The 26,695-nt window shown below is 39.3% G+C and overlaps 1 protein-coding gene across 1 annotated transcript in view; it reads left to right on the top strand.

Moving 5' to 3' along the window:
- Window positions 1-26,695, top strand: part of ERCC6 (ERCC excision repair 6, chromatin remodeling factor) — a 78,951-nt gene that overhangs the window by 17,694 nt on the left and 34,562 nt on the right. The window contains exons 5-6 of the mRNA XM_032766647.2: window positions 11,056-11,184; window positions 17,740-17,898. Of these exons, the coding sequence (XP_032622538.2) occupies window positions 11,056-11,184; window positions 17,740-17,898 (288 nt within the window). The remainder of the gene's footprint in view (window positions 1-11,055; window positions 11,185-17,739; window positions 17,899-26,695) is intronic.

Consider the following 26,695-nt stretch of genomic DNA (forward strand, 5'->3'; position numbering starts at 1 on the left):
ACTGTATTTGTCATTTTCCAGTCCTCTGCAATCTCTCCCATCTTCCTCAACTTTTTGAAGATAATCGCTAATGGCTCAGATATCTCCTCAGTCAGGTCCTTGAGTATTCTAGGATGTATTTAATCAGACCTTGGTGATTTGAAGACATCTAACTTGTCTATGTAATTTTTAATTTGTGTTTTCCCTGTTTTAGCCTCATATCCCACCTCATTTTCACTGGCATTCACTATGTTAGACATCCAATTACTACTAAAATTTTTGGTGAAAACTGAAACAAAAGTCATTTAGCATTACTGCCATTTCCACATTTACGGTTATTGTTTCCCCCCCATCATCAGGTAACGGGCCTACCCTGTCTTTGGTCTTCCTCTTGCTTCTAATGTGTTTGTAGAACGTTTTCTTATCCTTTCTGTCTCTGTCTGGTTTAATCTTCTTGTTTGCCTTGGCCTTTCTAATTTTATCCCACATGCTTCTGTTTGTTTATATTTATCCTTTGTAATTTGACCTACTTTCCACTTTTTGTAGCACTCTCTCTTGAGTTTCAGATCATTGAAGATCTCCTGGTTAAGCCAGGGTGGTCTCTTGCTGTATGTCTTATCTTTCCTGTGTAGTGGGATAGTTTGCTTGTGCCCTTAAAAATGGCTCCTTGAAAAATTGCCAACTCTCATGAACTGTTTTTCTCCTTACACTTGCTTCCCATGGGATCTTACCTACGAACTCCTTGAGTTTGCTAAAGCTGCCTTCTTGAAATCCATTATCTTTATCATGCTTTATTCCCTTTTATCATTCCCTAGAATCATGAACTCTTTCATTTCATGGTCACTTTCACCCAAGCTGCCTTCCACTTTCAAATTCTCAAACAGTTCCCCCCTGTTTGTCAAAATGAAATCTATAACAGCCTCTCCTATAGTAGATTTCTCCACCTTCTGAAATAAAAAAATGTTTCTAATACATTCCAATAACTTGTTGGATAATCTGTGCCCTTCTGTATTATATTCCCAACAGATGCCTGGGTAGTTGAAGTCCCCCATCCACCACCAAGTCCTGTGCTTTGGCTGCTTTTGTTAGTTGTTTTTAAAAAGCCTCATCCACTCTTCTTCCTGGTTAGATGGTCTGTAGTAGGTAATGGAATAAGACGAATGTTTCAACCTTCCAATGTACTTTACTCATTGAAATATTGTGTATAGGCTACTTTGAAGCCTTTTTTTTTTTTAGATTAATGGTAATTTTTACCATTATTTTTCTTAACTGAAAGTTTCTTCTGCTACAGAGAATTCCATGATGAATTTCCTCTTTGATAATGATGGCCATTTCCCATTGTTCTCAAAGGAAGTGAGGCTAAAAATGCCCTTAGTAAAGATGTCCTCTTTAAGTTGGCCACTATGAAGTACATAGGGCTGATCTGTAATTTATGTAACCTGGTTATTTAGATAGCTGCTGAAAAGCAGTAGGTCACCTTTAGTATTGGGTAGCCGGGTTCACCCTGTGCTCTAGCCTGCTGCAAACTACTCCATGGCTTGCTGTGCACTAACTCTGTATAGACATGCCCTTGCTCTCTATAGAGAGGTGGGGGAGAAGAAGTTATCAGGGACTGTGTGCGAGGAACAGGATGACACAATCAGGCCTTACAGCAGGGTTCTGAAGTAGTTGGGCCTTCTGGGGGATGGTAAGCATCAGGTGAGAGACACACCTATTTAGACTGTTTTATTGTTTTTAAATCCTTTTACTCTTCTGCTTTTCTATGTTCTTACTGTTAAGATTAAATAGTACTTTAAGAAAATTGCTTGGTCACTCTATTGTACACTGGTCACAGCTCCTGAAGGGAAAACTTGCAGGTGTCAAGTCCAGTTGGACTTGCTGAGAAATTGTAGTTAGTACACAGGAAGCTTTAACCTAAGACTCTAGGAGCAAGAGAGTCATGAGATTCCAATCCAAGGAGGTAAAGGTTGAGGGCCTGTCATCTGAGGTGGTGCACTGAGAGAGATCAGAGGTGTCAGGAGGTGCAGCTAGCCCTGTGACCTTGACAGCCACTGCCTCTATTCCAGGGGTAGGCAACCTATGGCACGTGTGTCAAAGGTGGCACGCAAGCTGATTTTTCGTGGCAATCACACTGCCCAGGTCCTGGCCACCCGTCTGGGGCACTCTGTATTTTAATTTAATTTTAAATGAAGCTTCTTAAACGTTTTAAAAATCTTATTTACTTTACATGCAACAATAGTTTAGTTATATATTATAGACTGATAGAAAGACCTTTTAAAACATTAAAATGTGTTATTGGCACGCAAAACCTTAAATTAATGTGACTAAATGAAGACTCGGCACACACTTCTGAAAGTTTGCCGACCCCTGCTCTATTCATTCCTAATAGAAGTAAGGCCTAGCTGTCCTTAGGGAAGATGTAGGTCCAAGATAGCATAGGTGAAAATGATTATTAACTCAAGTTCCAACTACAGAATCCTTATTGTTAGTGGGGATACCTTGGCTACAAAGAGCTCAGTTTTACTTTCAGATCCCAGATTGAGAGACCAGAGCTGGAACTGATAAAACAATAGGCATGGAATCACATCACTTTTCAAAGTAAAACCACATGTTAGTTATGTAATTCTTCTGTATGGGGATTTCAATAGGGGATTAATCTGAGCGATGTCGATAGGGCCAAAGACAGGCTTTTTTGTAGGCTGTGCTAAAGTATTAATAAATGTATTAATCGGTAAAATATTTACTACTTTATTGAATGAAGCTGTACTCTTCCATTAAAATAGGTCAATATTAAATCATTTTTAATTCAGTGTTTTCATCAAGAGTAATTTATTTTGATTGAAAGTTTTAATATGATTCACAGTTAAATTCATTCAGATTTTTTAATAATGTTAAGATTGTGACAATTTATCCTTAGCAAAGTCATATCATAGACTACATTTCTTTAAGTTGCTAAAGTTACAATAAAAGCTTAAATGAATTTTAGAAATATCAATAACTGTAATTGCCACCAAAACATTCCATCTCTTAAAAATTTCATAGCTACAGTTATTGTGGCTGTTAAACTGCAGCTGTCCACATTGACATTTTTATGTTGATACCCCCAGGTAATCTTCATTATGGAAAATGCTACTAGAAAATAAAGTGCAGTGAATTAAGAAGCATATTAAGAATGCCTTGTAAATGAGAGCAAATAACATTTCTGTCTAGTGCCATGTCAGTTTTTAGTTTTGGATTCAAATGACTGGATGAGATTTCAGTAAATTTTACTCCTGAGAAAGGAGGGAAAAATCCTTTAGGAGTACTTAACAGAACAGTACTTTAGGGCTAGATGCTGAGTAAAGTGCTGTGTTTGTAAGGCAGAAAACAAGTCTTAAACTTAAAACTTTGTGAGGAGTGGGAGTGAAGGATTGTCCTGCATCAGGGTGAAAGTATTGTGGTTTTGAAGTATGATAATTAGCGAAGTGTAATACTGCTATGGCCTTCTAGATCAAGAGACCATTTCCAAAGTGGAAGTTTGTGTTCTTGCAATAAACAGGTCAAGTATGTGATAGTTCTGGGGTCTTTCTTTTCTTCATACGGTTACTCTGAGGAAGCAGGAGGCCCAATTCCATGAAGCAAGATGTAATCAGTAGCAAGGAAGAGAGGAAATGTAGTTACAGAATTGAGCATGCATGCCTCTGTGACTTTAAGTGTATTATCTTGTGTAAAAAAAAACCGATTTAGTTCATATGATCATGTTCACTTCTAGTAGCTGTAATTGGAGACTAGAACAGCTTGCAACCTACGTCCACTCCAGTTTATTTTACAATAGCACCCAAAGCCCCCAGTCAGGGCTTGGGGCCTGTTGAGCAGACACATAGAGAAGTATTATCCCAACCTGAGGCAGTTAAAATCTAATTTTTTAAGACAAGAGACAACAAGTAAGAGTAACAAACAATAAGAGAGGATAAAGATAAGAGGCTGCTAATATCTATAACCTCCCAGTTCTGAATCAGCTCTAAGAGGTAGGTTTGGTTTTTTTAAAGTAAAAATATAAATGTGTCCTCATTGCCGACTGACCCTCATTCTAATAATTATTGGCTAAAGAGTTTGTCAGTTTCTGCAGTAGAGTCCCATACTTCTGGTGCTGAAGATCCCAGGTTCAATCCCTGTTAACAGGGTGTCTTTATGTTGTTGCAGTTCATTACACTTAAACTACAGCTCTCTTAAGGCAGAGATGCCTAAAGTTAGCCTATGGAGTCCTAAAATGCTCCCTCCTTTTCCTTGTAACTGTAGGGTGAAGACAAAGCTGATTAATTTCAAGATTGAATTGCTCATGATTAGAAATTGCATGTTTTGCTGATTTCCTCTATTTAAGTTCAGAAGATACAAATATTGGTACTGTGCGTTTTTATTTGTAAAGTTTTTATATACATTTATATTCAAAACTTTTTGGATCTGTCAGACTCTTTGCAAGTAAACATCTTTGGGTTTTCTTGTATTGTTCTTCTGAACAATCTGAAGCGTCTTACAAAATGAAAAGATACTTTTCATCAATGGTCACTTTTAAAGTTTTTCTATTATGATGGATTTCCCTTCAGAAATAAGTCCAGAGTGGTGTGGTGGTGGTTTTAACTGAATTTAACTATAACTTGGGGATCTGTGCTTTTTTTCATATATTGGATTGAAATTATCAAGCATTTATGTTGTGGAGTTTGTTGCTATTACAGTATCTGTATCTGGGGAAATTCATAGAGTCAGAGGTCATCTTTACAGAGATCTTTTGCTTCTGCGGTGCTTCCTTGCCATCTGTGTCTCCATGGCAGCCACCAATGCTTTCTTTTCAGATGCTTCCAGGGGTAGATTTCCAATCCATATTGTGCAAATTAATTAGGTGGTGCATTTCCCATAGATTTCCAGAGGAGAGCATGGGAGATAGCTCTCTGCCCACAGAGTTCAGTCCCTATCAAGCACACATAGGTTATGTGTACGCAGGGATGAAAATTTCATGGTTGGCCTGGATCAGCTGGCTCAGGCCCTAGGACTGAAAAATTGCTGTATAGACTTTCAGGCTCAGGCTGGAGCCCGAGCTCTGGGATCCCGCAAGGGTGGTTGGTCCCAGAGCTTGGGCTCCAGCCCGAACCCAAACATCTATATGGCAATGTTTAGCCCTGCAAGCCCAAGCCCTGTGAACCTGAGTCAGCTGACTTGGGCCAGTGGTGGCTATGCCTTGGGGCTTTTATCTCCATGTAGAACTGCCCATGGGCAGATAGTCAGCATTGGAAAGGCTTCCTTTTTCTACACCTCCCGACCTGTGTGTGTCTGATACAGTCCCCTGAGTTCATGGAAGTGCAAATGGCTATTGGCCCCAGAAAATTCAGTCAAAAATATCAAAATGAAAACTGAATTGCTTTTTTCCCTGGCCAGGTCAGCATTTACATATCATATCTCTCTCCTACCCAGGGAGATTGATTCAAACGCTTCATAATTTCAGAGGTATAAATTAAAAAAAGAAAATGCTGAAACATTACCTTTCCGTGAAGACCTTCTCTTAGACAGAGCATCCTGACTGCTCTTTAAAATGACAATGCCAAGATGCAAGTGAAGATGTATTCCGGTTCACTCTCTGAATACACCTTTCATTCTAAGCTCAAGTGCATAATTGTCTGCATCAGTCTTAATTTACTCTCTGAGGTTTGTGCTACTAGCTGCATGTATTTCATCTGCTAGGACATACCAATTAAATCCGCTCATACAGACATAAAAAGTCAGATCAGAAAAGTAACACCAAATGTCTCAGTTTAGCAGATGAGAATAATCGGTAAGGGATTCTTAGCTGTCTAAAATAGAGAACATATTGTGCTACAGAATTGTAAACTATATTAAACACTCAGCTTGGTTCCTGAATATATTTTTTAAAATCTTATTGTGCTCATTACTGTGCTTCTGTTGTGGAATTTCTTTCTTGGGTATTGAAATAAATGGAGTATGAGCTTGCTATCTAAATTCACTCCTATATTAAGAATGATTTAACTGCATGATGCATGGTATTTCCACTTCTTTTGCAGACTGAGGCTACTCTTGGGTCAGTGATAATTAATAACATGAAAAATGAAGAGATTTCTCAATAAGGTTGCTGAGAATTTCAAGCAGCATGTTATGTGATACATTAACATCTGTATTTCTTTTATTGCTCAGTTATCCTAGTAAGGCCTAACCTGGGGTGAGTAAGGAATTTTCCCACCCCATAAACTACATTGTACAATTGATTAGGTACACTGAACTGTGTCTGGCTTGCATCGGATATTTGTCACTGCTGGGGAAAGGATACTGAACTGTATGGCCTGTCTGAGCTATTATGGCAAACCTTATGTTTCCATACTTTCATTACAGCTAAAACAAGTTGCTGCAAAACTTCATTATTTACTTTTAAAGTATCATGGACTATTGTATCTCAAATGTTCCTTAATACAATGCCTTAGCATTCTGTTCACAGGGTATCTTAATACATATGGTAACCTTATTAGTAACCTAGGTTAGGTTAGGTTAGGTTATGGTAACTTAACCAAGCTTTGGAAAATGTTGATAATATTGGAGAAAGTTACAAATTGCAGCCATTTCATATAAACTTGGTACTAATGAAAGCTACAATCACCTGTGGAGGAGATGTAGCACCAAATTATTTTAATACTAGTTTCTTGTAGTGTAACACTTGAATAAAATAACAGATACAAAGTTTGCAAAAGAGGAACGTTCCCAAGGAAAAATAAACTGCATAGTGCACCAACTCAGACTGTGGACATAAAATTATTTGGTACCTAGAAAGTCAGCAGACTTAACCAATGTAGTCCAGGACTCTTTTACAAAATACATTTATGTAATCTGAGACATCAGGCTTCCAAACATTCCATGGCCGAACATGACTCGTTGCAAAGTGCTGAGCACCTGCAGCTTTCAGTGTCTACAATTGGATGTAGTATCCTTATGGCTGCTCCTTGATTACTTTCTCCAGTATTTATGAGAGGGTGCTATATTTCTTCCCAGAGGAGAATAAACTTTCATTACTACTTAGTGATGATTCATATTGGAAGGATAAAATTAGAGATTGGGTCCTTCCTTATCCAAATTACTGCCCAGTTTGCCAACTACATGATAAATTGATTTAAAAGCCACTGAAATGCATTTCCCTTCTATTTGTGCCCCGCAGTCAGTATTGAAGCAATGTAAGATATTTAGTATGATTATGATAGTGTTTCCTTCTCTGTTTGACTTGTTGATATTTTTTTTTTCTGGGTAGACTAATCTACTCAACAAATTCAGACCCATGTCTCCCTTCCCACAGGTCCCTTCCACTCCTACATTTTATGATGTCAGCATTTATCAAATTTTACCATCGATTCACCATTAATTTGGGGGTATTTGCATAAACTGTGCATGGTAGCTTATCACTGTAGAAGGGAACAGAAAAATCCCAAATATATTCACTGTGTGTGAATATGAAATACAGCATTTCCTCAGCATTTTTAGACAGAGTGGGGGAAAGTACATATGCTAATGGCTGTGGAAAATACCTAAACGAGTCAGAGTGTATCTGTCATGTGTGCATGAATATTTAAAGGAGTGCAGGGAAAGAATATTGCTTATTTTTTTTAAGTAACTTCTTCTGTATCTTGCTTTTTAAACTAATCAGGGGTGTAAACATTTTATTTCATGGAATGTGGCCAAATGAGACAGTTTAGGAACTTGCTTATAAATATTTGTAACCCACATAATTTTTGGTTAGAACGCTGTTAGTATGAAGACCTCAGCTATTCATTTCCCCCCATATTCTCATTTTTTTGCATATACCTCTTCATTTCTTATTTAATGTCGGTCTCTTCTTCATAAGTTTTGTTCTTACAGGCTTATAGCCTCTATACAGTGGAGCCAAAGTGCTTTACTAATGGAGCTGGCCTCAGCAAAACTGATGAGCATCACGAGGCACTGGTCAGTTTCACTTTCCAGCCATCTCCCTAGGTAATTAATTGATGCATAGGTGGCAGTAGTCATCCATGTTGCTCTACATAGTCGAAGTTACAGGTTTATTGCTGAGTTCCCTAGAAATAGGCTGTAAGTGAATTCTGGGAAGGTAATGGTTTTCTAGTTGGAAAATTACTACAGAGCAATGTCTTTGTCCCTTAATTCAGTTTGTTTAAAGTTCATTTGAGAGTATAGAGATTGTCTGGTTTAACCCACATAGTTGCTATTAGGGCTCCTGAATGAACTCTTGCAGAAAAATGATGAGACAGAAACACCACATCACCTATGGGTAAACACTTCTCAGAAAATGATCACTCTATAGCTGACTTCTCAGTCCTCATCCTCAGAGGAACCCTGCACAACACTTTTAAAAGACAAGCTTTGGAGCTTAAATTCATAACTTTGCTAGACTAAAAATCATGGACTGAATAGAAACACCAGATTTATGGCTTATTAGAACAATCTATAACCCCTGACAATCTGCCCACCTCCCCACCCAGCTTAGTTTTCCCCCTCCTCCTTTCCTCCCTGTGTCTGGAGGGGTGTTAATACACCACTTCGCCTTGATTGGTCCCTTGAAATATGTGTTAACTACTTATGCTAAACAATTTTTTCCACCTTGTATTTAGCTGTGAGACTCTGATGCCAGATCTACACTACAGACTTCTGTGGGTATAACTACATCACTCGGGTGTGAGAAATCCCTACCTCTGAGCGACATAATTAACCCAACCTAACCCTCGTCAGTGTGGAGAGTGCTATGTCAATGGGAGATTTTCTTCCATTGGCACAGCTACCGTCCTTGGGAGGTGGATTAATTTAACCAATAGGAGAAGCTCTCCTGTTAAGGTAGTAGCATCTCCACTAAAGTGCTACAGCGGCACAGCTGCACCACTGTACATGTAGATGAAACCCTATGTTTCCCAGACCTAAAGAAGAGCTCTGTGAAAGCTCGAAAGCTTGTGTCTCTCACCAACAGAAGTTGGTCCAATAAAAGATATTACCTCACTCACTTTGTCTTACTTACTCTTGAGATACAATACACTTTGCATAATACTGTATAAGAAGATATTTAAGAGAGAGATTAAGTATTATGGTGAAGAAAGGAAGGATGAATTTCAGAAGAGGTGTGTAAATATCCTTCAGATTATCAATATCTCTTTAATCCATCACCCTGTTGTGATAAAATGGAAAATAAATAAACCTTGTTATTCCATTATCTTGCAGTAATTTTTTTCTGCTATTACAGCTATCTAGTCAACAGAGGGAGCCTGAGCTAACTAAAAATTCACGTGTTAATATTCCCACTAGTAAACTTTAAGAGCTTAAATGTTAGTTGGGGGCAGAAATTGTTCAGCTGTAATGTTTATGCATCATAGAAAGCAGAGATGTAAAGATCTGTTGGGTCCCATCTTGTCCATCCCCTATTGTGCCATTGTAGAATTGTTCTAGAGAGTATATTCTGCAGTGCTTTCTCCAGTCTAGAGTTTAATGATTCAAGAGCTGAGACATCTAGCGCTTCACTGGTGAGACTGTTCCACAGCATAATAGCGCTCACTGTTAAGATGCATATCCTAGTATTCAGCCTAAATTTTCCTTTGCTCATTTTCATCCTTTTGCTACTGTTTGCAACCTTTTGGACCATCTTAAACAAGTCATCTCTCTGCTTATTTGCTTACATTTCTCAAATACTTGTAGACTACTATTGTACCCACCTTGTCCCCTGAAGTCATCATTTTGCTCTACATATTTGGTTATTTAAATCTATCCCTCCACCTCATAATGGTTTTTGCAGTGAGGTGTATAGTTTCCTGTGTGATATATACTTAAGATGGGCAGTAGAGTATTTGCAGTTTTTCCCTCTGAAACATACAGATTCATTGCCGGGGGCAGAATTTCAGCAGGCACAGACTTTCCTGCTAGCTAGTTTTTCAAAAAGCTATAAGGAACTAGTCATCTCATCATCTGGTTCTTACAGTATGTGGTAACCTTTTATTAACTGAAATATTGATGACTGCTCTTGTGCCGTGCCTCCAGAGCAGCAGCGTGATAGCACATTTTCCATCTGTCCCACAGCTATACTACCTTATGTGAAAATTCTCTGAACGCACAAGCTTAGCATAGTTAGATCTAATAGCATTTGATGAAAGACTTCCCAGGACTGCCTAAAAGCTACATGAACTGGTGTTAGTTTTTCAGTACTCTTCCTACTCAGTCAATATTGAATCAGTTTCTCCCACCCTGGAGATGGGGAACACTGTGCTATTGGAAGTACATATTTTGAATAAGACAAAAACCCAAGATGTTAACTACTTTGGGTATTTAAGATCTTTTCTCACTTTTCATAAGAGAAGTGAGAACCCCAGTGACTTCTCCAAGTTCTGGCTTGGATAATTACACTGCTTACCTGAAATCTCTCTGTAATTTCAAATTACTATCATCATTTTCTACCTGAAACAGTAAGTGTTGAACAGCAAAAGGGTGGATAGCATATAAGATGTCGTAGGCTTTTTCTGGGTAAAAGGAGCTATGTAAATAATATTTTGCGTAAAACTTTCAAAAGCACATAAGATTCATTTTTAAAAGTGAGTTGGGCTCTGAAGTGCCTAAATCCTGTTGACTTTCACTGAGACTTAGGCTTCTACATTGGTCAGGCTCTTCTGAGAATTTTCTCCTTAGATATATGGAAAGAATGAAGTCAAAGTTTTTAGAAAAGTATAATTAAACACTTCAGTAACATTGAAGACAGTAGTGAAATGCATGTACACATGGAGACAATTAAGATGTCCACATGCAACTTTTGGTATTTCCTAATTTTTGTGCGCTTAACCATGTAATCTTAACATTCTCTTAGATGGATTATTATTTAATTCTCTAAAGAGATTTCACGATATAGTTCGTGTGAATGACACTATACAAAAGCTGTTTTTTTTTCTTTTGGGGGCAGAAACGCTAAAGACATTTTTCCATTTTCTAATTTATCTTGGGTTTTCCATTTGCTGTGTAGATCAGTTTAATTTCATGTTGTATTTTGTAATCATGGTAATTGAATGGTGAATCTTAACGTCATTATAGGAGATGGCATAAACAACGATTGAAGGACAAAGGGGAACGTCGAATGGCAGAAGAAGATTCTGATGAAAGTGACGCTGAATTTAATGAGGGTTTCAGAGTACCAGGATTTCTCTTCAGAAAGCTTTTTAAGTAGGTATCATATACTTTAAAATATTGTACAGACTCTTTATGCAAATAAATAAATATTAGCTGTCATTTCCAAGTACCCTATCCTGTACTCAGATGAGTAATCACTGTGGCTTCTATTAAAAATAGATGGATCATAAATGATTACGTGAATATGGGAAATATCTATATATCAGCTAATCTAGTGATAAAAGAAAGATTTAAGAACTGTTTTTCTTTGTAAAGAACACTTTCTTTTCTTGGCAATGCTAATGTTTACTTGGGGTATGGAGTGGAAGGAAATTTTATTTTTTTAATGTGAAGATTAGCATATAGTGGCTGCAGCTGCTTTAGTTGTGGTGCATAAAAAGTAGGAAAATGTGCACTTGTGTGATGGGAAGAGAGTTAAATACTTGGCAAAAACTGTGGGGAAGTCTCATCTTGAAAAAACTATTTTATAACCTATGTTAGTTTTATTTAAAGTGCTATTTAAACTTAGACTAGACAAAATGCTCAGACATGTCGAGGCTGCAGTCCTGTAACCTACGTGGGGTGTAGATCTGTTGCAGGATTATTAGTACCCTCAGTATGTTAGAACATTTTGTCCAGTCCAGGATTGTCCTTCTTTCATTTCGGTGATACCACGATGCTGAATGTAAATACTGAGAGACACTTACAAATCATTCAGCCTGGGCTCTTCTGAATAAGCCAATTACAAAAAGCAATGCAAATAAAGTAGCTGACGAGTCACCCCATTACATAACTTCCCTCTGACTTTCATGCAGTATTGATGTGAGTGTAGCTGTGGCTGATGGTGTTCTGCACAGTAGGAAGACTATCTCCTCTCTGGAAAGATTAACTTGAAATCTAGTAATTAGCTCTGTAGATGGCTATGCTTTGTAATAGACATTGCATGGTATCTTTTTAATCAGGAACAGTTAGTTTTATAACCTCAAAGAAATTACTACTTTTGTCCCACAGTTCCTCAGAATTAAAGAGCCAGCTCTGAAAGAGTAATTGAATAAATATCTGGTTGACAAGACCCTGATCAGCCAATGTATCATCTCCAATTCTTTATACAAAGATAATGCAGTAATCCCCCTAAAAACAGATCCAACTGAGGCAAGCAACTAAAAATTAATCTTTGAGATATAAGCCTCACTAATGAAGGGTATCCCTGCAAGCATGAGTCAGTTGGCAAAACTTCCTAAGTGGTTAAAAAGATCAATTGAGTTGAATGATTTGTCTGACTTGTAAGTTAAATGTTCAAGTCTTCTATGTGTGAAGGTTCTCAGTCAATAGGCATTAAACTTTGAGTTCTGACCAAATTTGAGTACAAAGATGGCTGAATATTGACCTAAGGAACCCTACAGTTGTAAATTCTACATGATGCTTTTTGACACTGTTTAATCGAATCCAAAACACATTTGCTCCCATTGGTAGTAATATCAGATCTTTTAACTTTTTTCAGTAAACTGTTTAAGCAATATAATGCTTTCTCACTATCTATTACCATCTGCTCTTCAGAAGGTGTAGTTAGATGAACTGTGTTCCTGCTGCTTAATATAGTGGTGGAACCAGGTTTCAGGAATGCCAGTGTAAGAACAAAACAAAAACTGGTGAGCAGGATTACTTTTAATAAAGGCTGAGATTTTGACATGGATATTTTTATTAAAAGTCACAGACAGGATGCAGGCAATAAACAGAATCACAGAAATGTACACAAGGCCACAGGGGACCCTATGAAGCTATATTATTGGTGGTGGGGCTCTAGCTGAAGCCCTAGGCAGTGGGGTTTGGGCTTTGGCTGAAGCCCAAGCCCTGTCTCCCATGCTGAATTACTGGAATTTTGAGGAAGTTGCAGCGGTCTCGTAAAATCTCAGATCCGTGACTGACCCATAGCCTTAAATAAAGCTATGTGATACAGTGTACTGGGCATATGAGGCCCCTGCTGGTGGCCTTATGGTTCTACCATGCCCTGCCCCTGAAAAGGAGCAGTGAAGGTGGGTCCTCAAGGTATGCCTAGAAAGGCTGCAGGGAAGCAGCCAATTAGAGCACAGCGAGCTCAGTTAAAAGGAGCAGCAGGGCCTGCTTCCTGAGCTTATCAGTTCGTGGCTGGGACCAGAAGTGGGAGGAAGTCCTGGGAAATGGAGAGAGTCTCTGGGCAAGGAGGCTTGTGGGAGGACCTGCTCAAGCGGGGGTAAGCTGGAAAAACTTTCTAGGCCAGGAGGGCTCGGAGAGACCCTGTGCAAGCAGGGAACAAAGCAAATGGAACCTAAGGAGTGTAACCTAAGGTAATGGGTGAAAGTGATGGGGTCAAGTGGCAAGCAGCCCAGGGAATAGCAGCAGCAACCAGGTAAATGAAAGCAATATGTGACTGCTTGTCTATAGGGTCCCTTGGCTGGGACCCGGGGTAGTGGACAGACCCGGGTCCCCTCACCAGCCTTTATGGAAGTGGCTTAAGCCCCAAGCCCCCAAGAAAGGGACTCAAATTTAAACAGACCTAGAGATGGGGCTGAAGATCCCAAAAAGGGCCAACCATTCGTTGAACTTTGTTACCCTGGAAGGGGACTGCAGTTAAGAAATAACCTGTCTGGAGAGCTGACACACCATAGAACTGCTAAAGGCAAAGTGTCACCATGGAGAAAACCCTGAAGGCACTGCTCTATAACAGGGCAGGGACAGACTTGAAGTTTGCCCGGAAGGGGCTGAGAACTGAACCGAGACACAGGGCCACAGATACCAATAAAGGCACAATGATAGTCCTTATTCAATCTTTGTTACCTCAGAAAGGGTTCATCCATTTTACACTATGTGCAACTTAGCTGGAGGGCTAAGCCACTGAACAGGGCAACAGTGAACAGGGGGCACCGTGTGAGAAGAGAGAGTGTGCAGGTTCACACCAACTGACAGGGAGCTCTTACAAGAGGTGAGTGTGCCCCGTCACAAGCCATAAATGTACATTTACTCTGCTATTTATGCTTCTACCTGAGGGAATTCCTGTCTACGCTGTGAGACGTATTGTTGTGATACCCAATCACAAAACAGTTCTTTCCCAATGTAATTAAAGCATACCTCTGTCCCGCCACTGAAGATGAAAGTAAAATGTATAACTGAATCCATGCTGTAGCTGTGAAATTACAGGGTTTTACATAATATGGTTAAACCCAACTCAATCATAGTTATGCTGGGAAGACCAAAAAGTATTTTAACTGGGTTCCCAACATGTTTTCATAATGAAGACCAGAACATAGAAAACTAGTGCACTGAAAGCTGTCAGGATATGGGAGATTAGAATTAAGTTAGGATGATTGTATCTCACTAGAAGAGTATTAGCTTGTCTCATTTCTTCCCTGTGCTGTCACTTCAGTTCTGTTTTCTCTGTTCCGGTAAAACTCTCCACTGTGTCCTGTAGTCATTAAAAGTGCTCTTCCTACTTGGGGAGGGAAACTAGTGTAAAAAATCTGAGAATTTGGGAATAGTTAATATTTTTAACTAACATTTGTATGGTCACAGTCATTGAGTGCAGACAGTCAGTATAAAAAAATCACCACAATACTTGTGAATCCGATAAGCAAAGATAGAAAATAAGTTGTGAAGAAAAGTATTTTGACCTCTCTTTTACAAGGTCATATTTAACTAAAAAAAACTCATATTCCTGAAAATATTTTACTTACTGTTTTACAATAATTCTTAAGATAACATAACAGAGTAAAAAGAGACAGCATTTAGTGTACAGTCAGTTTCTTCCCTGTATAATGGCAAATACCCTCCCTCAAAAAAAAAAAAAGGGGGGGGGCACCTTATGACAATGTTTTTAGCGTGGAAACCTACTACAGTAGGATCATGTTAGCATTAAATATGTTTAAAAACTGTACATGCTAAACATGTGCTAATGCTGTCAATCTCCAGTATAGATGGGGCTTGATTATGTTATAAAACCGTTTACAAAAGCATATAGGCAGTCCCTGTAGGCTTCGAAACCGTATTTGCGTCTTTGTAGTGGGAATCTTAAAACATTGTTCAGATGTAACGTGGTATGAGTTCTACTGTAATCACACCATAACTGGCTAGCAATATGCCATTGCAGGAAGATTCAGAGATAATAGTCACACATCAGATGTCATGAAGGTGATCCAATACCCCAGTTGTTGGTGTAGAATGAAAACCTAGGTAAGAAGATAAAGCACCTATCTAAATACAGGCTTTGAAATCATTGTGAAGTGTTTTTCTTTCCTGCCTGTGGGGGTGTCACGCAGATTAATAGTTTACCTCCTTAATGATAGGTTTCAGAGCAACAGCCATGTTAGTCTGTAACCGCAAAAAGAATAGGAGTACTTGTGGCATCTTAGAGACTAACAAATTTATTTGAGCATAAGCTTTCATGGGCTAAAACCCTCTTCACTGGATGCATGCAGTGGAAAATACAGTAGGAAGATATATATATGCACACACACGCACACACAGAGAGAACGTGATACAATGGGTATTACCATACACATTATAACGAGAGTGATCAGTTAAGGTGAGCTATTACTAGCAGGAGAGGAAAAAAAACTTTTTGTATTGGTAATCAAAATGGCCCATTTCCAGCAGTTGACAAGAAGCCCCCAAACCTGAAGCAAATACTCACCAGCAACCACACAACAAAAGCACTAACCCAGGAACCTATCCTTGCAACAAAGCCTGTTGCCAACTCTGTCCGCATATCTATTCAGGGCACACCATCATAGGACCTAATCACATCAGCCACACTATCAGGGGCTCATTCACCTGCACATCTACCAATGTGATATATGCCATCATGTGCCAGTAATGCCTCTCTGCCATGTACATTGTCCAAACCAGACAGTCTCTATGTAAAAGAATAAATGGACACAAATCAGACATCAAGAATTATATCATTCAAAAACCAGTTGGGGAACACTTCAGTCTCCCTGGTCACTCGATTACAGACCTAAAAGTCACAATATTACAACAGAAATCCTTCAGAAACAGACTCCAATGAGAGACTGCTGAATTGGAATTAATTTGCAAATTGGACACCATTAAATTAGGCTTGAAAAAAGACTGGGAGTAGGTGGGTCATTACAGAAAGTAAAACTATTTCCCCATGTTTATTTTTCCCCCCTACGGTTCCTCACAAGACTAAGCTTGGTAAGTTTATGGAGGGGATGGTATAATGGGATAGCCTAATTTTGGCAAATAATTCGTCTTTGACCACTAGCGGTAAATATGCCCAGTGGCTTGTGATGGGATGTTAGGTGGGATGGGATCTGAGTTACTACAGCGACTTCTTTCCTGGGTGTCTGGCTGATGAGTCTTGCCCACATGCTCAGTGTTTAGCTGAGTGCCATATTTGGGGTCGGGAAGGAATTTCCCTCCAGGGCAGATTGGCAGAAGCCCTTAGAGTTTTTCGCCTTCCTTTGCAGCGTGGGGCACAGGTCACCTGCTGGAGGATTCTCTGCACTTTGAAGTCTTTAAACCATGATTTGAGGACTTCAGTGGCTCAGATGCAGGTTTGATACAGGAGTGGGTGGGTGAGATTCTGTGGCCTGCATTGTGCCGGAGGTCAGACTAGATGATCACAGTGGTCCCTTCTGACCTTAAAGTCTTTGATCCTATGGTACTCCCTTGAATAACTAGTACACAAATGCTTCAACCGCCTTGGTATTTCCCTTTAAATGACTTATGAAGCAAGACAGACTTAAAAACATTTCTTTCACCCTCATGGCCTTTCAGTTTAAATTGTGTTTGTTTTAATTCAGTATAGTTCCTGCTTGCACTATTGTACATTGTTATAAAAAAGCATGACCTAAAATCAGTCTCAATCTGGCCTCCCAACTCCGACCTCCTTGATTTTTCATTTTATATTCTTCCGTTAATCTATGTTTAAATTGGGATATAGTCTACATGACTGTTCTTTCTGTGTTCAGTCTTTCACTTTGAATTGTAACTGCAGTGGTATCCTCTTCTACTGCTACATCCTACTTTCTGAGACGGATCTTGTTTCTTTGCCTTCCAAAATATTTTTGACATCTGTCAGCTTTTTTCATATTTAAAGAGGATGAATTCTGTTAAATGAATTTCTGGTTGTATATAAAGTAAACAAGCTTTAACAGATCTAACTGTTCATCTCTTGTAGTGGAACATAAATCCCGTGCACCACCAATTACAAGCCTAACCTTCCAATTTAGTCCAAATGGCATACCTTATTAGATACCTACCTGTTAAAGTTCCCCCTTTCTGAAGGGATAATAAAGATTTGAATGTTAGAGCAGCTTCCCAAGTTATTTCTAACGGTATTTTAAAAATACATGAAATAAAATACCCGGTAATTACCTTGTCTATCAGTTTAATTAGAAATGTTTTAGCATTGCATAAAGAATGAATTTGTCACATATAATGTCTGAGTGCATCAAAAATGCATGGCCTTGTAAATACAGCACTCATGTAAAACACACATGCAGCATGTTACTGTAACTAGTGTTAGAACCTTGCCAAATGATTATTTCATGAGTACTTTCTGTTATGATCTTATTATCAAACATTTGCCATGTTTTTTCCTTGTTGTTATAGGTACCAACAGACAGGTGTTAGGTGGCTCTGGGAATTGCACTGCCAGCAGGCAGGAGGAATTCTGGGAGATGAGATGGGATTGGGCAAGACCATCCAGATAATTGCCTTCTTGGCAGGTCTGAGCTACAGCAAGATCAGGACTCGTGGTTCAAATTACAGGCAAGTGCTCCTCTGCAGACTGTCAGTCTGTGGAGCTCAATTAATATTTCATCAGATGTATTGCTGGTGGAGGAGGGTCCTGTGAATTATTAATGACATTTCAATTACATTATTCCTTTAATTCTTTTAGTGGGGGACATCAAAGGAAATTTTTTACGAGACAATGGAGCTGTAGGGCAGGAAAAATTAAACATGTAACACTTTTAATGAATTCCAGGCATTGATGCTTCATTTTGCAGATGAGCCACGCTAGATATTTTGGGTCAATACAATGTCTAAGGTTAGCTTACACAAATGGATTGTTTACAAACTCAATTACGTTAATATCAATAGTTTACACAATATGGAATTTTAAATTAGATGTAATACCTTTAGTTCCATTTATTAAATTTTGCATTAAAATATTTGTTCTGGCAAGACACCAGGTGAATGCTTTACAGGAAGTAACAAGCATATTCAGGATGAAAGTCAGAGCTTCTGATGGGTAACGGAGCATCCTTGCGTAATCTTTTTTTAATACCAGAACAGATGAATCTACATCTGTGTTTTCTTCTGAAAGCCGTTCTTTAGGTTGACCGGACTTCCATATCACATCCGTTATTACTCCTTCCATGTGTCACTGAGTAGTACCTAAAGAAGGAATTTCCTCTTATCTGCGAATGAGACAGATTACCAGGAGATGATTCTTCTAAACCCTGGAATACTAAGTGCATGAATAAAAGTACTAATACTTTAGTTCTATAGCACCTGCTGTCTTAGGCTCTCAAATAACTAAATAGGATTTACTAAGAGTAGAAAATAAGTAAGGAAAATTTATTTTCAAACTGAATTAAATCTTTTCTTTGTATAAAGAATACTTAGCATGGACGTAAATACTGTTAAAATGACCTACAAAATATAGCATCTTTCTAGAACGATCTTACCAGCAAATAGCTTTACTAGCTGGGAAGAGGATACAAGTATAGAAAACATTGCTATCCTCCCCCACCTAGAGCTGGGCAAATAACTGATTTTTTTTGGTTCACTGGAATTTCTGAAAAATCAAAAAAAATTCACTACAACCAGAACCGAAGCCAAGAATTGTGGTCAATTTCAGCTAATCAAAAGTCAATTTTAAGTTAAATTTTAAGCATGTCATTTGACTTGAACTGCTTTGTTTCTGTGCCTTTTTGAAAGTCTAGATTCACAAAACAGGAAGAGGTGACGGTGGTGTTGTCCGTCCCTTCCTTTATAACTTTTAGCCCAGTGTTTACAGCATTCACTTGGGATATGAGAGACTCTGGTTCAGTTTCCCCATCTGCCCGATGTGGAGCAGGGATTTGAGCTTGGGTCTCCTACTTAAAGCAGAATGCCCTAATCTCTGAGCTGTAGAGTAATCTAGGGCAGGTGTCTTCTCAGTCTCTTCCATTGAAGCTGTTCTACTAGTTAAGCATTTTAACCATCAGGCTATAGTCATTTTTTCTCTCTTCCCGCTCCCTTCCTCCTTGCCCTCACCCACTAGTCACTATTCAAGTAATTTATACAGAGTGGAACAGCTTGAACAGGAGAAATTGAGAGAGACCTGCCCCAGAGGAACTTTGCCATCAGGTTATACAATTGGTGAAGCTCTGTAGTTAGTTATTTTCCTGTGCCCTTCCAGACAACGTAAATGGACACGTTAAATTCTGTTGAGATAGGAGTGCTTCTGTTTCAGTACATGTGGCAATTTCCTAATGTCATATCAACAAAAATATGTTTACCCAATTGTCTTCAGTGCTGTCTAGTTCATGCCCCAATTTCTTTTTGAAGACAGTTTGCCTTTGCTGATCAGTAAATACTGATATCTTCAGCTAATACTTGGAGTGCTCAAGGTTCTATCACATTTCAGATGCTGTTGAGATGGTCTGACCAGAATTTTCTCTTTGGCCTTTGTTGTTGGCGGCAGTGGTAGATCTGCAAGTACCATAGTAGCATAATTGCTGAAATATCTGCATGGGTTTATTGGCAAAGCATGCTAGTAGGAGTCAGGAAACACCCCCCTACACACACAACCCCCTGTCTCAAATTCTAATCCCAGCCAGATGCCAGGCCACTTACTTACTGTCTCTTTGAGTAATTACTTAAACTTTGTAGCCCAGGGTAACTTTGCAAAATGTTTTAAAAGTTGCTAATAGTAGTTCAGCTGCAGTAGGGTTAACAGCTGAGGGAGTGCGAGTGTAGACAAGTACCGGCCTTGCTTGTCCTACTTTTTTCTTATTTCATATTGCAGTCATTAGTGAGCATAGTGCTTTACAGGCAAATAAAAAGACAAAGTACACACTGAAGTTTAGTTGGCATTATTAGTTGGCTGAAGCTATGGAGAGTGTGGGAATAGTGACAGAAGTCAGGGGGAGATACTGCCTTTCTCAAGAAGAGCAAGATATAAAAGGTTCCGTGACGGTGTGCGTTACTTGTTAGTAGTGTCCTTTTATTAAAAAGGTAATTACGTGTGTTTCATTTCATTGAGGCAACTGGAGACAATAGGCTTTGCAAAAATGAGTTTTGAGGAGAACTTTGAATGAGGACACGGTGAACATTAGATCTGGGAAATGTAGCCAAGCTTTCCCTCCTCCTTACTAGAGTAATCGATTCCAAAACCAGGAGGGAATCACTGTGATGATCTAGTCTGACCTGCTCTGTAACACAGGCAATAGAACATCCCCAATTCCTAGAGCAGATCTCTAGAGAAACATCCAGTCTTGATTTAAAACATTGCTAATGATGGCGAATCCACCACGGCACTTGATAAAATTGTACCAATGGTTAATTAGTCTCACCGTTTAAAAAGTTGCAATTAATTTCCAATCTGAATATATCTGGCTTCAACTTCCAGCCATTAAATGGTGTTATACCTTTCTCTGCTCAGTTGAAGAACCCATTATCAAATTTTGTTCCCCATGGTAGGTACTTATAGACTATGATCAAGTTACTCTTAACTTTCTCTTTGTTAAGCCACATAGTTAGAACTCCTTGAGTCTGTCACTATCAGGTGTGTTTTCTAATATTTAAATCATTCTTGAGACTTTTTCTCTGAACCCTCTCCAATTTATCAACATCTTTCTTGAATTGTGGACACTAGAACTGGAGACAGTATCCCAGCAGCGGTCACACCAGTGCCAAATACAGAGGTAAAATACCCTTTGTACGCCTCCTCAGGATTCCCTTGTTTATTCATCCAAGGATTTTATTAGCCCTTCTGGCCACAGCATTGCACTGGAAGCTCATGTTCAGCTGTTTCTCCACCATGACCCACGAATCTTTTTTAGAGTCGCTGTGGCCCAGGATTGAGTCCCCTGTCCTGTAAGTATGAAGTATATACTTGGCATGACGGATTTGACAGAGAGATCAGGTTTCAATAGAGACAATAATGGCTGGACCAATGTTCCTGGTAAATGTGACCCCTACATGAGTCACCTCTATAAACCCTGGAGGCCACATGGCTACAGGCAAGACAGATTCATGATAGCCATGTGATAGTTTCCTTCTGAGATGCACTGTTTGGGGGAAGTCTATAGAGAATTTACAGTGCAGAAAGGACTTTCAGATATCTGATTCCAATCATGGGATGGGAATCCCGCTGAGAGGGACGTTGTAGTGAGGGCACTAGAAGCAAAATTTTCCAAATTAGGTGTCTTATGTTGTGCCCTAAATAGAAGTTGCCTCAGTTTCAGAGATGCAGAGCAACCCCAGCTTCCACGAAGTAAAGATTCAGGAGCTTAACTATAGACACCAAGGCTTGAAAATGCTGGCATAAATCTCTTTAGGAATTCACACTTCACATAAATGGCGTGGAGATGAGTGCAGCGTTATGTGATGTTTGGGGTTTTGAAGATCTACAGTGAAATCTTGGCCCTATTGAAATCAGTGGGAGTTTTGCCATTAACATCAATGGGACCAGGATTTCACTCCTTAGTATATCAAGAGATGCATCTGATTCAGACTGACAGAACGTTGATGAGAATATGATAGGGGAGGATTGCGTCTCACTTCCTGTATTGGAAAGCCCTGCAGAGTAGAATGGAAACTGTCCCTAAAAGACACTCCTGCATGTCACTTATTTGGTAAGGATAGGCAAAACTATTGCAGACAGACTGAGCCTACCATAATACACCATCATGAGTGGTCCTGGATAAAAGGCTGGGGAAGTATCTCTGTCACATCTCCGAATACAAAATTACTAATTTACTACTTAAGAAACCAGACTCAGAGACTCATACCGTAGTGGCCATAAATGTCTTCCCTTGTCTGTGTACTTGGACCATCACATAAGCCATACCTTCCCTCTCCCTCCCTACTTCCTCTGACCTATTAGTGACTGATTGACACAGAATTAGTTCTTACTTGGCAATTGCTGATCGCATCAAAATAAGGACCTCGGCATGCATGAGCAGACACACATGTTCCTTCCCTCCACGATACCCTGGAACCTTATGTGCCTGGCCCCTGATAGGGTAGACATTGAAGAGATTGCTGTTTCTGAGCAGGTGTCCAAGTGATTCTAGGTGCTCAGAAGGCATCTATTGGAAGGGCATATAATTTCAACTGGAAAAGGTTTGTGAACTGGAGTGAAAAGACCTAGGAGTGGATCATTTTATTTATATCCCAAAAACTGTTTACCAACTTTCTTTACCCATCTCAGTCTTGGTTACAGGTCCCACTCATTGGAATTTATTTGGTTGCTGTTTCATTTGCTGCAGGTAGATAAATTTCTGCTCTGTTTTCAGTTCAGATTTTGGCAAGACTTCACAAACCCTTAGTTAAAAGGACCCTTGTCCTTCATCTGGAGTGTACTGAGGTCCTTAGAACATCCTCCAGATTTTCTCTCTCTTCAGTCAGATGCATTAAGTCAAACTGTCTCCAGGAGAACAGCTGGTTGGCTGACTGCATTCTTTGTTGCTTTTCCTCAGCAGGCCTGCTAAAGAATAGTTATATTAATCATATGAGTCTTGAATATTATTTTGATGCATTTCACTTTCTCTCTGAAGCTATCTCTACACTTGGAGGAGGAGGTGTAATTCCCAGCTCAAGAAGACATACTCTCACTAGCTTTGATTGAGCTAGTGTGCTAAAAATAATGTAGCTCTGGTGGCTGGAGGGTCTAGCCATCGGAGTGTGTGTCTATCCTCTTAGAAAGGTATTTACTCAAGAAGGCTAGCGGATTACAGTGCCATGGTTACACTATTGTATTCCCTTGACATGGAATCACGCCTCCAGCTCAAAGTCTAGACAAACTTAGAGGCAGGAGGGCCTGCTGTACCCTTTCAGCTAGAGCACCCACTACCTGCCAGTGAAGAAAGTGAGTAACTTTGCAAGTCTAATAATTCACTGGGAGGTGGATTCAAGAGTTACGAATCTATTATAATTACAGCCTTCTGAGTACAAGATTTCCAGGTGAATAATTTTCCTTTTTTTCCCTCCGACCTCTTCAGGTAGCTAAAATGGATTTTCTCCAAACCTCCAAAACAATCCATCTGGATCGAAACCAAGCATGAGAAAATAGCTTCTGTGGGTAATTTTGAGAGAGAGAATCCACTGATTATGAATGTTTAAAGGCAAAGTTCCTTCTCAATACTGTCGGTAGTGGCCTAACAGCACTGAAGATCTTCAGTACTTTTATATTAACTAGGCATCTGGTAACTACTTTGGCTTGTATTACAAGTCTTGCTTTTTATGCTACGGTTGAACAAATCAGAAAATGGTAGGATTTCGTTAGATCATTGATGAGCAGTCTAATTTCTGTTTGAAGTTTACAAAGCGGAATGCCACATTGAGCCTAGGGAAACAAAAAGCCAGACCTGAAATTTGGGGCTAGAAATGAAAACCTGCCTGCCTTCAGTAGGAATTCTTTGAGTGCTGCAGCCAGTGCTGATAATAAGCAGCAGACTCAAATCAATTAACCATCAATATTCATATCCTGTGATCCATAATGAAAGAGTATGGTATATTGGATTATAGCTCAGATCTCTCATTAATATCATATTGTGGGGAAAAGCCTTCAATAAGAGAATGTATGGTATAATAACCCAAGAACTAAATCAATTGTGAATGAAAGTGCCCACAAGAACATAGTATCTCTTGACGTTAAAACAGTTGCTTTTTGAGAGCCAAAGAACAACCAGGTTGCGCTTCTCTCCCTCTCTCTATATTGGAAGCTGTTTGTGAGTTCTGATTCAGTTTGTTTCCATAGTTTTAGCTCTTTTTGTTTTTAAACTGTGTTTAAACTCTTTGAAAACTTGAAATTCGGTGAAACTTGCTTGGGTTTGGGTTGTATCAGGCCTCCAAACTTTGCCCAGGCTTGTGAACCGAGTGAACAAACTTGAACTGATTTTTTTTTTTAAATGAACCCCCTCTTTTAATGCAAGTTTTAGGGCGGGATTCAGTTTCAACTCATTGTTTTACATGTTTTCAATCAGAAGCCTTCTTACCTATGTGTTACTTTGAAATGAAATTCCAGGGAAGGGTAGGTGAGTTGCAAACACCTGTGAAGTGGAACAGATTACAAAACTGATCAAAACCCCTGCAAACTAAAACCGGCAAACTTTACACAGCTGGGGGGATTTTTGATTTGGAGTTTTGAGTTTGCAGCATTGGCAGAGAGGAGTTATGCCACTGCTACCCAAGTGCTGCACCTTGTTTTCTGAATCCATTTTAAATCCACTTCAGCTGCTCAAGTCGAGCTGTCTACTTAAACATACTATTTGGGCCCATTTGCACTGGCTGGCTAAACCAGCAGTTTCTTTAAAACCGCATGGAAGTCCGAGTGTAAAGGGGACAAAGGATTATCAGTGTTTGAAAGGGATTATGGGGTGACAGAGCGATATAAATGTCAGAGAATTACACTAATTTCGGATTATTCAAAACTAGTTGAGTCTAGTTGTTTATAATGAGGGACCTGTGTTCTTTCTGCTGTTTGTGAGGAAACATTTGAATAGCCTGTCACTTTATTTACTTTGCATGGAGCTTTTTGGATTTAAGGAGGGAAGAGCCATGGTCCCTGCTTGAAGAGTTTAAAGTCTGAAGAAGGATCATCCAGTGTTAGGGCAGTAGATTAAGATGTGGGTGGCCTGGGTTCAAGTCCCAACTCTGCGACAGACTTCCTGTCTGACCTTAGGCAAGTCACTTAGTCTTTCTGTGCCTCCATTCCCCATCTTTATTCCACATAAAGATAATAGCCTTTCCCTAACTTGCTGTGGTGTAGTGAGCTTAATTAGGAGATTGTGATGCACTCAGGCGCCACAGGTTGGGGCGATGAAAGTACCTAAAACAGACTAATTAGATATAGAGAGAGCTTGAAGATAGCAAAGAATGAGGGTAGGGAGAGGGGCGCAGGAATTAAAACAAATAAGTGTATTGTAGCAGCTGAATCTCATACATTCTGTTTTTTTTTTTTTTTTTAATAGACTGAGGTGGGGAAGGAGGAGAAGGAAACATCACAGTAATGGAAGCTGGTGAAGGAGAACAAGGATGGGAATAAGGGCTATTAGTGCACAGACATTTTTCCACAAAGAGGGAGCTGAGGCTGGGGAAGAATGGGTGGAGAAATGAGGCTAGAATGAGCAGAATCTCTTGTCATTTTGGAAACCTATATGTTAAATAACCAGAATCCTTCATAAAATGTCCCCAGTCTCTGAAACGCTGTTATCCTTTTTTTGTGGCTGTTCTAGTTTGTTTCCTTCCTGGCTATTTATCAGTAATCTAGAGGTGTTTAGTGATTTCTCTTCAGTCTCTCACAGCTAATACCTCTTAAATGCACATGATTTTCCACAGCAGTTTTGCATGACTTGAAAACACGGATGTATGTGATTGTGGTAAAGATGACTTACGTACATATGTATGTATGTATGTTGATGTTTCAATGTAGAGAATATTTTAACAGTAAAACAGTATCATTTTGTGTTGAGATTTTTCCTGCTGTTGTATCTTCTCTATGATAGTCTGTCAGTGTTTCTACCTGGACTAACTCTGTGTGTCTCTTATTTTAAATAAATAAGTAAATAAGAGAGAGAGTTTTCCTTCTGAAGAGCAGGATAGCTATGTATTCAACTATATCGTCCTGGAGTCTGTTCCTAACTATAGTCTTCCAGAGAGAGGGGGGAGGGAGAGAGAGAAAAGGGGGTCAGATGTGAACAAAAGAAACTAGAAGCCAGGGAAGTTCCAATCCTAGCTCTGACACTGACTTCATCTGTAGATTTTGGCAGATTGTTTTGCCTGTTTACCTCAGTATCCTCACTTCTAAAATGGGGGTCTGATACAACCTCATAGGATGTTTGAAGTAGTTGCTTATAAAGAGCTTGAATATGAAATGTGCTCTAATAGTGCCTCTTTAATAAAAAGGATACAAGACAGAGCCCAAAAGTAATCAGAACTTCAAGTATTTTTGGTTTTAAAGTTGCATTTTCTTTATTACCAAGATAATGCAAAATGTTAATGTATAATGATGTGGGCAAACTCTTTTTTCACAAAATGATCACTTTCATATCTGACACCTCAATCCTTTTTCTGAAAGGAAACCTGCATAACCCCTTCAGAAGACGAGCCTGGGAGATTAAATTCATAAGTGTGCTGGACACTAAAAATCATGTATGCAATAGAGATACTTTTTATGTCTCATTACACCAATCTGTAACCCTCTAACCCTCCTTTGGCCTATGACTCCAGTGCTGTTAATTGTCCACTTCATCTTGAATGGTCTCTTGCAACATGTATTAACTCCTTATCTGTTCCACCTTGTATTTAGCTGTGACACTGTTTACCTTCCCAGACATGAAGAAGAGTTCCC

The sequence above is a fragment of the Chelonoidis abingdonii genome, chromosome 16 (genome assembly GCF_003597395.2).
Source record: "Chelonoidis abingdonii isolate Lonesome George chromosome 16, CheloAbing_2.0, whole genome shotgun sequence".
In the NCBI taxonomy this organism is placed as follows: domain Eukaryota; kingdom Metazoa; phylum Chordata; order Testudines; family Testudinidae; genus Chelonoidis; species Chelonoidis abingdonii.